Below are 13634 nucleotides of genomic sequence, written 5' to 3'. Positions count from 1 at the left end.
TTCAGAAGTAAACACGCCATCCATTAATTTAGCGTTTCTTTATTTCTTGATCACTCACGAGAAGAGAATATCCAACTTCTATATTTTAGGTTTGCTGGGTTATTTCTTGAACTCGTAGCAACAGACCATATGATAAACTAACAATCTGACGTTTACATATTTTGTTCCTTCCCTCTCAAAACACAGTGACGTCGCAAAGAGGAATCAGCACAGACATATATTCTATTTTACACAAACGTAGCTTAATAACATGCAACTCTCATTGACATGGTCAAGAATCAAGCGCAGAAATGTATATCTAAAGAGATTTCCCAAGAGATCCGAACTAAAGTCAAGAAAATCAGTTGGATAAAACTAAATGATCAATAATTCATAAGTGAGGGAAGACCTAAGAAAACACATCAACAAATTAACAATTTAGTAAAGTGATAATATTATCCAGCAAGGTCAACATAACTTATTCTTCCCCGCCAACTTATCAACACGTTTCCCAGCGAATTTTAATGGCACCACACTGCCACTTCCAGAAAGGAAACAACCCTCCCAACGCCTTGTATATAAGAAAGGAAACATGGGCATCAATATGTGCCTAAACCTGTACATGCTAAGCACTAGTGTTTCTAACATCCACACAGTAATAAAATAAGCTCCCCCGTCATGAGAAAAAGTAAAGACTAGAGGAACAGATTAAGCTGAATATATCATAATACATGAAGAGCCTGATCGCAAATTTATCACAATGCTACACTGTTACGGCATCATGATAAGTATACAAAAGCAGAAACCTCCACCATAGATGCAACTTGCACTTCCAAGTCAGATAGCTCCAATTGTATTTGAACAGAAGCAAGGTTGTACATTTGATGTACCTTCAACGCAAATACCATTATCATTAGGAGAACCTCTGTTTATCTCTATCAACTCAGCACTGTCTCTGAGTTCACATGACCACCACTGCTCCCACTATAACTGTTAAATCCAACCACAGGGGCGGAGCGCTGAGCAAAATCTAGTAGTAACTTCCTCTGCTGGTCATCAGTGTGAGGAAGACTAGCACGTAAGAGTTCAACAGGCATTTCCTTACTAATTGCATTAGGAGTATCTGATCCAATTACAGCAACATTTGGTGTCCCTTGTATAAGCCGCGATTGCATGATGCTATGGTATTTATTCATGCAATACTTCGTGAGAAGGCTAAAAAATTCATCAAATGAGGCCTGCCAAAATGAACGGTTACCTATATTATAGTTGCAAGAGGCATGAGAATCAGTTAGAAGTTCAGTAGCTCTCTCAAGAACAGATACTAAAATAAGGGAAGCACCATCTCCAGCGGTGCTTCCAAGGGGACGTAGAGGAGGCTGCTCCGGCGAACAAACAACTGCTGCAAGACAAGCACTAAGCACACCAAGATCCATTCCTTGGACACATTGACAAACAGCCTTGGCAAGGTCACTTGTAGTCTCTGCAGCTGCCAGATCAGAGGGGAGACCACCATATAAGAATCTTAAATGACGAAATATGGCCATGCAGACTATCCGCATAAGCTCACTACCAGGAACAAGATGAAGATACTTTGCTAGGAGCTTGCGTCCCTTGGGAAGAGATACTAATCGTAAGAAAATAAGATCGTCCCTAGCAGCAAGCCCAACTTTGTGTCCATTCTTTCCCAGTGGGTCAACAAGTTGAAGTGATGTTGCTAGTCCTTCCAAAAGGACCTTCCGTCTTCTTCTTAATTGAGTTCCACCATCTTGTAGCTGATTACACTGTAAGAAACGATCAATATCATCTACATCAAGAAGAAGACAAAGACCATCCTCAATTGTGACTCTAGCTGCAAACAAAGGCTCCTCTTCAAGGGGCTTCTCTGAAATATTTCGCTCAGAGCTACCACTAACAGAAGAGTTTGGAGGATCAACTTCAAGAAGAGGGCGAGGTCGACGAATAGCCAAGAAAGAAACCCTCCCTAAAGCATCAACCTGAAGAAAACTATGCGGCTCAGTATTGGCACGGGCTCGTGGAGAAAGTTCCTTAATTTGTGTTGGGCAAAATGAATGTTTCAACTTAGCCCCAGGTTTTTTTGCAAGACGAGCTTGGTGATAATAGTCATTTACATAAGGGTCATTACAATGAGTCACATTATGCTGCATTCTAAGAATACTCTCAATTTCATCACTAGTCATATACTTGGACCTAAACTGTACTGATCCACAATCACTCTTCTGGCTACTGGAATCAGAACCCTGATGGGATAAACGATGACTCTGTCTACCCTTATGAGTGGATTTTGGTCTATGATCCCTAACATCAGCCAGACCAAGCATAAGTTCATATTTGCTAGCTATTGATGATCCAGAAGAAAGGTGGGGAGTAAATAAATGGGACTGGAAACCTGACAAATAGCCTGCTGATTGCTGAACAGGATGATGCAGTCTATACTGCTGTTGCTGCAACTGAGTCATTAAGTGAGGAGATACTGATCCACTATGATGGTGTAATTGTTGCTGTAACATATTACTCACGAGATTTGGATGATCTCCAGGATATAACCCTGCTTGGTTGACCCATTGATTCTGCATTCGGTGATTAAGAGGGGATCCAGCTGTGAATTGGCTCATATTTCCACTGAACTGCGACTCATGTTTTGATCCACTCAACTGTAGTGCAGAGTTGAAGAAACTAGAACGATTTTGTGACAATAATGGTATATGAGCTCCCCCAGCACGGTAAGGAATGTTCATGTGCCCTGTACTATGATTTGGAGAAGACTGTTGAGATTTACCACCAGGGGGAGGATAAGAAGTAAATGAAGATTTTGGTACCAAAATTGGTTCACTAGAAAAACGAGCAAGCTCCTGTCGCTTGTCAGGATATGATGATGTTCTATACAAGGGCTTTGATTCTTGTAAGTGCGCAATGGAGGAATGTGGCTGGGATGACCATTTATTTCCATTCTCAGCAGTTTCACTATCAAGAAAATGTGCATCAAACCAATTAGGAACAGGTTCACTAGAGCAATGTTGGAGGGGGTGTTGCTGCTGCCGTTGCTGCTCAGGATATGAAGATGTTCTGTACAAGGGCTTTGATTCTTGTAGATAAGTGAGAGGAGAATGTGGATGCGATGACCATTTTTTTCCATCTTGAGAACCTTCACTGTCATACGCATGCTGGTCAAACCAGTAGGGAACATCATCCCTTTGTGACCAGTCAGAAGCCGAGGAATCTGTACAAAATATAGCAAAAGAAACCATTCAGTCAACAAGATTGCAGGAAGAGAAAAGGGGTGCTGCCATAAAGCCAAAAACATTCACTTAGAACACTAGACATGCATCATCTCATACAAGTCCAAACTCCAAAATGCTATCTACCAAATACTTTTCCATTAACCTGACAGGTATGTTGCTATTTGTCTCTAACGCCATCAATCTCAAAAAGCAAAATTTACACGTGGACAAACTCACTAAAGACCTGAAAGATCACAAAATATAGGAACAACTCCTCTTGATGAAGAAGATATCATCAATGTAACCCAAATTTCTCTTGATTTCCCCCGAATTGATAAGACTTTTAACATCATTTAACTTTGTATAGCTGGGTTGTGTGTCCCACAAATAGGAGAGAAAGGAAATAGACAAAGGTAGAAAAATAAATAAAGAAGACTATTCTTACATTTTTTGCTTTCATACATTTCCAGTTGATACAACCCATCTTAAAATTAGTTTAGTACTTGAGTTATTACCAGCCTCTTTATGTACTGTTGTCAATTTCTTTCGTCCTCCATTGTTGTGTCGGGCAGCATTGACAATATAAATTAAGCTATCCACTTTTAAGCACATTATTAGAAAATAATAGTACAAACATTTTCTTACTTGGACACCACAAGATTAGTATTTTTCTATTACAATTTACAGCCCCAAATAGTTTCACATATTTAAATCCCATCCTAAGCATCTCAAGTGTTAAAAATATGTAATTTTACAGAGAGATAAATGCAGATATGTAAATCAGTTTTTCAGATAAAAGAATAAGCAATAAGTGAATTCAGTACAATTGCTTACTCACTTTCTCTTGATCCCCGATCACCAATAACTCCTGGGTTTCTTGGACCACTAACAACTTTGTTCAACTGAAATAAATCAAAAAGCTTAATCTTAATATCAATTTACACAAAGCAGAAGATATCACCATTAAAAGATACCAGTATTAATTTTAATAGCATTAAGAGACTGAATCATCAAATCTATCACTGTTGGAAGACATGCAAAGCGCATGGAAAAATTAAAACATTTAAATAATATAGAAATGTGATAGGAACCGAAATACAGTAATACGAATTGGATGGAAAAATGAATCTGTATTAACTATGGTTGGTAATTCGGCAACAACAATACAAGTTATGCTGTAAAACAGAAAAATACTGAAAAAGTAAAAATGCAAGTAAAGATAGGTTTCTGGAGCAATTTGAAAGGCTCCAGAGGTCTATCCTAAATCTGGTTTCTCAGCCCAAGTGTGTCCCAATTTCCTTATGCCCCTTCCTTTTCCTTCCCTCACATATACATAGCCTTCGCAACTAACTTCCATGTCAGCAATCGTTTCTCTCTCTCCTCTAACTTAATTGCCCTTGTCATTATTGAAAATATTCCCTTCTAATTGCCTAGTTATTGACTCAGCTTGAATTGAATTTCTTTCTATAAGGTGGATGTATCGTATCAATACTCCACCCAAAACTTTCACCTTGTCTTCAAGGTGATGGTCAGCAAACAAGTGTCCTCCCCGAGGATCCCAATGCTTGAAATGTAAGGGCTAATTGATGCATGAAGCAATATAACCTCCATTGGGGTTCAATTGCCTATCTTCAATCCCAGCTAATGGTTCCATGAGATAACTTGTAGCAACCGCAAGAACTCAAACATAAAATTCGGTCAAAGATATAATAGCAGTGTACATGGCAGAATACATCCAAATATCACTTGTCTTGGGATAAATGACAGATCTCCTTAGTTGTTCCTCAATGACACTGATGGAAGGCTGCTGAAGGTTTATAGTAGAAGGAGAAGAAGTGGACCTGGCCCACATGGAGAGCAAAGCCCACATGGAGAACATGAAACAGACCCAAGAGACTCATCAAAGGGGAAGGCAAATGAGATTGGGGCTAGTGGACGTCACGTGACAGAGCCAAAGGAAAGAGAGTCGGTTCCAACAAATGAAAGGGAAGTCAGTTAGAAGAGAGAGGAAAAGAGGTGGTGTGGAAATTAGTTATAAGAAAGGGGAATGCAACAGTTGTAGGGATATCTTGAATTTGTGAGTGGAGTCTTGGGAGGAAGGGTACTCAGGGAGTCCCTTTGGGGTTTTTCTTTCCGTTATTTGAAGGCTGTTGCAGCCATTTTTATTGTTGATCATAGTGGTGTCTTGTAATCCTCTTTGAGCTAAAGTGTCTTAGCTTGTGAGACAATTTGAATACAAATAGTTGATTTAATTCCAGAATTATTTCTATCTTTAAATTCTGTTTCATCATTTTGGTATCAAAGCTCCCGTTCCTTGGAGCAGTGAATGGTCTTAACCTGAATGGAGGCCAGGATGGAGTCTATAGAACGAAGAACGACCCAATTTGAAGGAAGGATGGAGGAAATGACCACTGAGATGCGTCAACTCCGCGAAACAGTTATGGCGTACTTTGATAGGGTGGATCAACATGATCCTAACTCAGGAGGAGGGAGGGGTTCGAACAACAACGGACCGGTCAATGATGAGAGAGGTAGTCGTAATGTAGGCAGGGACGAAGATCGTATGAGGCGTTTAGAGGTTCCATACTTCGCCGGAGACAATCCCTATGGGTGGATTTATCGTGCTGAAAGGTATTTCCGGATTAACCAAATTCCGCCGGAGGAACAGGTGGAGGCTGCATCTATTTGCATGGAGGGCAAGGCGTTGAGCTGGTTCCAGTGGTGGGAATCAAGGAACCCTAACATTGAGTGGGGCCAACTTCGTTCAGCATTGTTGCAACGATTCCACACGTCGTCATCTGGGAATCCCTTTGAAGCACTCATGTGTCTGAGGCAACTGGGGACGGTTTCAGAGTACTGGGAAAACTTCGAAATGCTTGCTGTCCCATTACGAGATGCAGATGATGAGGTTATGAAGGCTGCGTTCCTCAATGGGTTGCGCGAAGGGATCCGAGCTAAGGTGAGACTTCACCGAACCAACAGTATGGAGGAGCTGATGTCGTTGGCACAACGCGTCGAGGAAAAAGAAATGGTGACAGGGAAGGGAGGAGTGAACGTGGGTTGAATGGGTGTTGGGCCTGGATCGAGCTTTCATAATAAGCCCGCGTTGACAACCCGAACCAATCCATCTGGGATGAACGCAAATGGGAGAGGGGCTAGTAATACTCATTTTTCTAGGAATAATGGGCCACAAGCACGGCCCAATGAACCCAATGCCAATTTAGGGCAGCCAACAGCTGAGAACGGAGAAGGGCAGGGATCCACATTTAGGGGGACCAGGGAAAATTCCACGGGTGAGTGACGCAACCCACGTTTCAAGCGGTTGTTAGAGGAGGAGATGGCGGACTACCGTCGCCGGAATATGTGCTATAGGTGCGACGCACCTTACTCGCCAGACCACGTTTGTGGCAAGCCTCATCTCCGCGTGATGCTACTTGGCGTCGGGGACGAAGGGGAGGACACGAACGAAGAAGAAGAAGCGATAGCAGCCATGGAGGATAACAGGGAGCATCATTTGAGACTGGGCATGCATAGCGTGGTGGGGGTGACGTCGAACCATTCTCTGAAGGTATGGGGAAAAATATTGGGGCGAACCGTAATGATATTGGTGGATTCAGGAGCAACACATAATTTTATACAAAATCAATTGGCAAATGAATTGAACTTGCCAATGGATGAGTCGTCTACGCACAGAGTGGAGGTGGGGATGGCCATAAGGTACAAAACAAAGGAGTCTGTAGACAGGTAACCATCTCTTTCCCTAATCTGACGGTGATTCAAGATTTCTACCTTTTTCATTTAAATGGGGTGGATGCCGTATTGGGGTTTGAGTGGCTGGCAACGTTGGGGGAGTTCAGGGCAAATTTCAGAGACCTCCATCTGAAAATACCCACGGCTAATGGAGTGGTGGAGCTGAAAGGGGATCCAACGGAGACCAGAAGTATGATGTCATTTAAGAAAGTGGGGAAAACATGGAAGAAAGGGGCAGAAAAGTATTATATTGAGCTGAGGATCTTGTCTGCAGAGGAGATCAAAACACAGGAAGTGACCAAGGAGATCATGCAAGTATTACATGATTACGAGGAGGTTTTTACAACTCCTTCAGAGCTGCCTCCATCCAGAGCATGTGACCATCAAATAACTCTTAAGGAAGGGGGAGATATCCCTAATATTAGGCCATATCGGTACCCTCGTTATCAAAAAGAGGAGATCGAAAAATTTGTGAAGGACATGTTGATGGCTGGGATGATCAGACCCAGCAATAGCCCTTATTCTAGCCCATTGATCCTTGTGAAGAAAAAGGATGGAAGCTGGAGGTTCTATGTTGATTACAGGGCTCTCAACCACATCACTGTGACGGACAGATTCCCTATGCCAATGATTGATGAGTTGCTGGACGAGTTAGGAGGAGTGGTGATATTTTCGAAATTGGATCTAAAATCTGGATATAACCAGATTCGGATGTGTGTGGAGGACATTGCAAAAACGGCGTTTAGGACACATGAGGGTCATTACGAATACATTGTAATGCCCTTTGGTCTAAAAAATGCTCCCTCAACATTCCAAGCATTGATGAATGAGATATTCAGGCCATTTCTGAGGAGTTTTGTATTGGTTTTCTTTGATGACATCTTAGTGTATAGCAAGGATGTTCAATCTACTTGAATATAAAATAATAGAAGAATAATATGTTGTGTATTGATCTGTGTCAAGGAGTTACAATATATAGAGACCCTAATGGGCTTAAGTGTAAGGCCCAAACCTAATCCAAACCTAATCCTAATACAGTCAGAATACAGTCAGACTATTTACGGATAAGACAGAATCAATCATATCTAATCAAATCTAATCATATCATATCTAATATTCTAACACTCCCCCTCAAGCTGGTGCGTATATATTATGAGCACCAAGCTTGTTACAAATGTATTCAACCCGAGGACCTCTAAGAGCTTTAGTGAAAACATCTGCTAGTTGATTAGATGAGTTGACAAAAGCTGTCTTGATTTCTCCTGACTGAATCTTTTCCCGAATGAAGTAACAATCAATCTCTATATGTTTGGTCCTCTCATGAAAAACAGGATTAGAGGATATATGTAGTGCAGCTTGATTATCACAGATGAGTGTCATGGGTTGTTTCTGTTCACAAAGATGAAGCTCCTGAATCAACTGCTTTAACCAGATCAACTCACACGTAGTATTTGCCATTGCACGATACTCAGCTTCTGCACTAGAACGGGAAACAACAGGTTGTTTCTTGCTTTTCCATGAGATTAAGTTTCCTCCGAAGAAGACACAATAACCAGAAGTAGAGCGTCTGTCCGAGGGTGATCCTGCCCAATCGGCATCTGAGTAACCACAAATTTATGTATTTCCCTGATCCGAATACAACAAACCTTTTCCTGGTGCTCCTTTGATGTATCGGAGGATCCTCACAGCAGCATCCCAATGTGAATCACAAGGGGAATCAAGGAACTGACTGGCCGTACTGACAGCGAAAGAAATATCTGGCCTAGTCACAGTAAGATAATTGAGCTTCCCAATTAGCCTCCGATAACGTCCAGGATCAGATAACGGCTCCCCCTGTCCGGGTAATAACTTGACATTAGGATCCATAGGTGTATCAACTGGTTTACTCCCCAACATACCAGTTTCTTCTAGGATATCCAAGGCATATTTCCTTTGACAGATAGAAATGCCTTGTCTTGATTGCGCCACCTCAATTCCCAAGAAGTAACGCAGCTTCCCAAGGTCCTTTGTTTGAAATGTACTAAACAAATGTTGTTTTAACTGACGAATTCCGTCTTGATCACTTCCGATGAGAATGATGTCGTCAACATAGACTAACAAATAGATACACTTATCAGGAGATGTAATCCTATAAAACACAGAATGGTCAACTTTACTGCGGATTAAGCCAAACGCTTGAACAGCAGAACTGAAACGACTGAACCATGCTCGAGGAGACTGCTTGAGACCATATAAAGATTTCCGAAGACGACACACCTTTCCAGACTCCCCCTGAGCAACAAAACCAGGTGGTTGCTCCATGTAAACTTCTTGTAAATCATCATGAAGAAAGGCATTTTTGATGTCAAGTTGAAGGAGTGGCCAGTGACGAACAGCAGCAAGGGCAAGAAAGAGGCGGACTGACGCCATCTTAGCGACCGGAGAAAATGTATCGCTATAATCAAGGCCAAAGATTTGAGTAAAACCCTTGGCAACTAAACGTGCCTTGAGACGATCAATATGGCCATCAGGTCCAACTTTCACAGTAAAAACCCAGCGACAACCAACTATAGACTTCTCTGGAGGAGCAGAAACAAGGTCCCAAGTGCCATTGGAATGAAGTGCAGTCATCTCATCAAGCATTGCTTGACGCCACCCTGGATGGGAAAGTGCTTCACCTGTGGTCTTAGGAATAGAAATAGAAGAAAGACTAGAAGCAAAGGTGAAATGAGGTGAAGAAAGACGGTCATAACTCAAAAAGGTATAAAGAGGATAAGGGTTACGAGTAGTACGTGTACCTTTTCTTTGAGCAATGGGAAGAGTCTCTGATGAAGGATCCGGAGGGGAAGAAGCAACAGCAGTGGGCGATGAGTCAGCAAGAGTCGAGTCGACAGGAGGCACAGTTTTGCGACGCTGATAGGTGAGAAGTGGACGGTCCTCAGGTATAGAAGCAATAGGTTGCTCATCTGGAATAGAAGCACCTGCAGCTGGCAAAGACAAGTCAAGAAAAGGGACAGGAAGGACATGATCAACCTGTGACATCTGAGATGGGATAGAATTAAAGGGTTGTTGATCAAGAAAAGTGACATCAGCGGAAACTAAGTAACGCTTAAGGTCGGGAGAATAACAACGATAACCCTTTTGAAGACGAGAATAACCAAGAAAGATACACTGAAAGGCTTTGGATGTTAACTTATCCTTACCAGGAGTGAGATCATGAACAAAACAAGTACAACCAAAGACATGTGGAGTTAGAGGATAAAGAGGAACATCTGGAAGCAATAGATTATGAGGAATGTCATTGTGGAGCACAGATAAAGGCATGCGATTGATGAGAAAACAAGAGATGAGTACAGCATCTACCCAGAAGTGAAGGGGAACCTGCATATGAATAAGAAGGGTACGGGCAGTTTCAATGAGATGTCTGTTTTTACGTTCAGCCACCCCATTTTGTTGTGGAGTGTGAGGACAAGTAGTTTGATGTAAAGTACCTTGTGTGGCCAAGAAATTAGAAAAATCAATAGAAACATATTCCTTAGCATTATCACTACGTAGAATACGAATAGAAACACCAAATTGAGTATGGATCTCAGTAGAAAACTTTTTATAAATGGAAAATAGCTCGGAACGATTTTTCATTAAATAGGTCCAAGTGCAACGGGAAAAATCATCAATAAAGGTAACGAAATACCGAAAACCTAAGACAGACAAGGTACGACTTGGACCCCAAATATCTGAATGAACAAGAGAGAAAGGGGCATCAGCTCGTTTATTGACTCGACTGGCAAAAGAAGAGCGTGTATGCTTCCCTTGTTGACATGACACACAATCTAAAGACTGAAGACCGGACAAAAGAGGAACCATTTTCTGCAACTTTGAAAGACTTGGATGACCAAGGCGACTATGGATAAGTTGTGGAGATTCTGTGAGAGAGCATGCTACTGAAGGACGAGGCACATCCAGATAATAAAGCCCTCGTGACTCACGACCCACTCCAATCATTTTCCCCGTACCCGGATCCTGCACAGAAACAGAATGGTTAGAGAAAGTAATGGTGCAAGTGAGGGAGTGCATCAACTTACTAATAGAAATTAAGTTATAAGGGATGCCAGGAATGTAATAGACAGATGTCAGGGCCAAGGTAGAGGTCGGACGAGCTTGTCCAATCCCACCAACTGGGGCTTTGGTTCCATCCGCAAGGGTAAAAGACGGTAAATGATCAGAATAAGTAAGAGATGTAAAGAGTTCCTTATTACCACAGAGATGATCGGTAGCACCGGAGTCAAATATCCAAGTGCCAAGTGATGTAGAATGAGAAACACAAGCAACAGGATTACCAGTATAAGACTGAGACTGAGGAGAAGCCTTCCTGAGAGGGGTTTGGAGTGCAGCATAGTCTGAACCTGAACCAAATGATGCATTGTCTGACTGAGCTATATTTGCAACAATAGAAGGAGAGTTATCCTCCGAGAGATCAGGAGATGCTGCTGCCATTTAAAGATAAAATATAAAAGCCGTAAACGAAGGCAAACGATATCCAATCAAGAAGAACCACGCGTCTAAGGTCAGACCCACAGAGAAACAATCACAGATCCAGAAAGGGGAGGAGAAGGCGAGCTTCTCTGTCCAAGACCGGCTGGAAAAAGCCGCCGGAATAGTGCTCACGCGCCGGCAGAAGGTGGCGCGTGAAGCCCACGCGCAGAGAAGACAGGTGGCGCGTGACGGCGCGTGGGAAATGCGTTGCTGACCGGACCACCACAGACCTGGTCGCCGGGAAGAGAGGGTCCTGATCGCGTGAAGTTTGGTCGGAAAAGTCGCCGGAAAAAGTCTCCGGTTGCCTGAACAGTGATTCTGACGGCGGGCGGCGGTTCCGGTGGCCGTCGGAGGTGCTGACACGTTTGGAAAAATCACTCAGAGGCTGTTTACAGCCCTAGAAGGCTTGCCGGAAGGACGCACGGCAAGAAAGAGGACTCCTAAGCAGTGGGCTTAGGTTTTAAAGCAAAAAACAAGGTTTCTAAGCGGAAGCGAGGGTTCCCAGAACGAAAGAGCTCTGATACCAACTTGAATATAAAATAATAGAAGAATAATATGTTGTGTATTGATCTGTGTCAAGGAGTTACAATATATAGAGACCCTAATGGGCTTAAGTGTAAGGCCCAAACCTAATCCAAACCTAATCCTAATACAGTCAGAATACAGTCAGACTATTTACGGAAAAGACAGAATCCAATCATATCTAATCAAATCTAATCATATCATATCTAATATTCTAACAAATCTCATGTTCAACACTTAACTCAAGTACTCGAAATTCTGAGGCAGAATACGCTACAAGCTAACAAGAAAAAGTGTAGTTTTGGGAGGGAAGAGTTGGAATATTTGGGCCATATCATCAGTAAAGATGGGGTGATGGCAGATCAAAGCAAAGTAGAGGTCATGCGGTTGTGGCCACGGCCCAAGAATTTAAAAGGGTTGAGAGGGTTCTTGGGGATAACCGGATATTATAGAAGGTTTGTAAAAGATTATGGGTTGAAGGCAAGACCACTAACCCAATTACTCAAGAAGGACAGCTTTGTATGGAGTGATATAGCAGAAAAAGCTTTTGAGGAATTGAAACAAGCAATGATGCAATTACCTACCTTGGCTCTTCCCAACTTTGACAAACAGTTTGTGGTGGAAACGGATGCATCAGGGTTGGGCATGGGGGCAGTATTAATGCAAGATGTGATCCCTATAGCTTTCTTAAGTCAAGCTTTTTCTGATCATGCTAGGAACCTATCCGTATATGAAAGGGAACTCAAAGCCATTGTGTTTGCTGTACATAAATGGCGACATTACTTATTGGGCCCCAAATTTATTATAAGGACGGATCAGAGGAGTTTGAAGTTTCTAACTGAGCAAAGGTTAATGGCAGAAGGGAAGCAAAGGTTGGTGGCAAAGCTGCTAGGATTTGACTTTGAAATTCAGTATAAACCGGGAGTGGAAAACAGGGTTGCTGATGCTCTCTCACGGGTAATGGAGTTTAAAGAGTTGACTATGCTATCCAACCCCAAGTTGCAATCCTTGGCTGAGGAGCTGTTGGCATATGAGGTCTGCAACAAGATGATTCAGGAAATTTTGCAGGATCCCAATGCCCATCCTGGATACAAGCTCAACCGTGGATGTTTGTAGTATCACGGTAAGCTGGTTCTTCCTCAAAGATCACCTCATATTCCTTCACTTTTACAAGAATTTCATGCTTCACCTTGGGGGGGACATTCAGGGGAGTTGAGGACATTTAAAAGGATCTCAATTTTGTTTTATTGGAGGGGTATGAGAAGGGATGTAGCAGCATTTGTACAAGCATGTAGCATTTGTCAACAACAGAAGTATTGTCATTTAGCTCATGCTGAGTTATTGCAGCCATTAGGGGTGCCAGACAAGGTGTGGGAGGAAATAACCATGGATTTTATTGTAGGGTTACCAAAATCCCATGGCATGGATACTTTGTTTGTAGTGGTAGACCGCCTCACCAAGTATGCTCATTTCATTCCGTTATCACATCCCTTCACTGCCCAACAGGTTGCTGTTGTATTTGTAAGAGAAATAGTTCGTTTGCATGGATTTCCCAAATCCAAAGTGTCAGATCGTGACAAGGTGTTCACTAGCAAATTTTGGAGAGAGATTTTCCTATTGGCGGACACT

At 42.3% G+C, this 13634-nt stretch overlaps 1 protein-coding gene across 1 annotated transcript in view; it reads right to left on the bottom strand.

Annotated features, from left to right (window-relative positions):
• Positions 1-324: 324 nt before the first annotated feature.
• LOC133302160 (protein PAT1 homolog) overlaps positions 325-13634 on the bottom strand; it is a 37248-nt gene continuing 23938 nt past the window's right edge. Inside the window, exons 4-5 of the mRNA XM_061501908.1 lie at positions 4060-4123; positions 325-3220 (exon numbers count right to left, since the gene is read on the bottom strand). Of these exons, the coding sequence (XP_061357892.1) occupies positions 918-3220; positions 4060-4123 (2367 nt within the window). The 3' untranslated portion in view covers positions 325-917. The remainder of the gene's footprint in view (positions 3221-4059; positions 4124-13634) is intronic.

Source organism: Gastrolobium bilobum, unplaced genomic scaffold (genome assembly GCF_033153095.1).
Source record: "Gastrolobium bilobum isolate Gb01-03AN ecotype WA unplaced genomic scaffold, APGP_CSIRO_Gbil_v1 utg18232, whole genome shotgun sequence".
NCBI classification, from domain to species: Eukaryota; Viridiplantae; Streptophyta; class Magnoliopsida; order Fabales; family Fabaceae; genus Gastrolobium; species Gastrolobium bilobum.
Note: the sequence above shows the minus strand (reverse complement) of the source record. Positions and strands in the feature narration are given on the sequence as shown.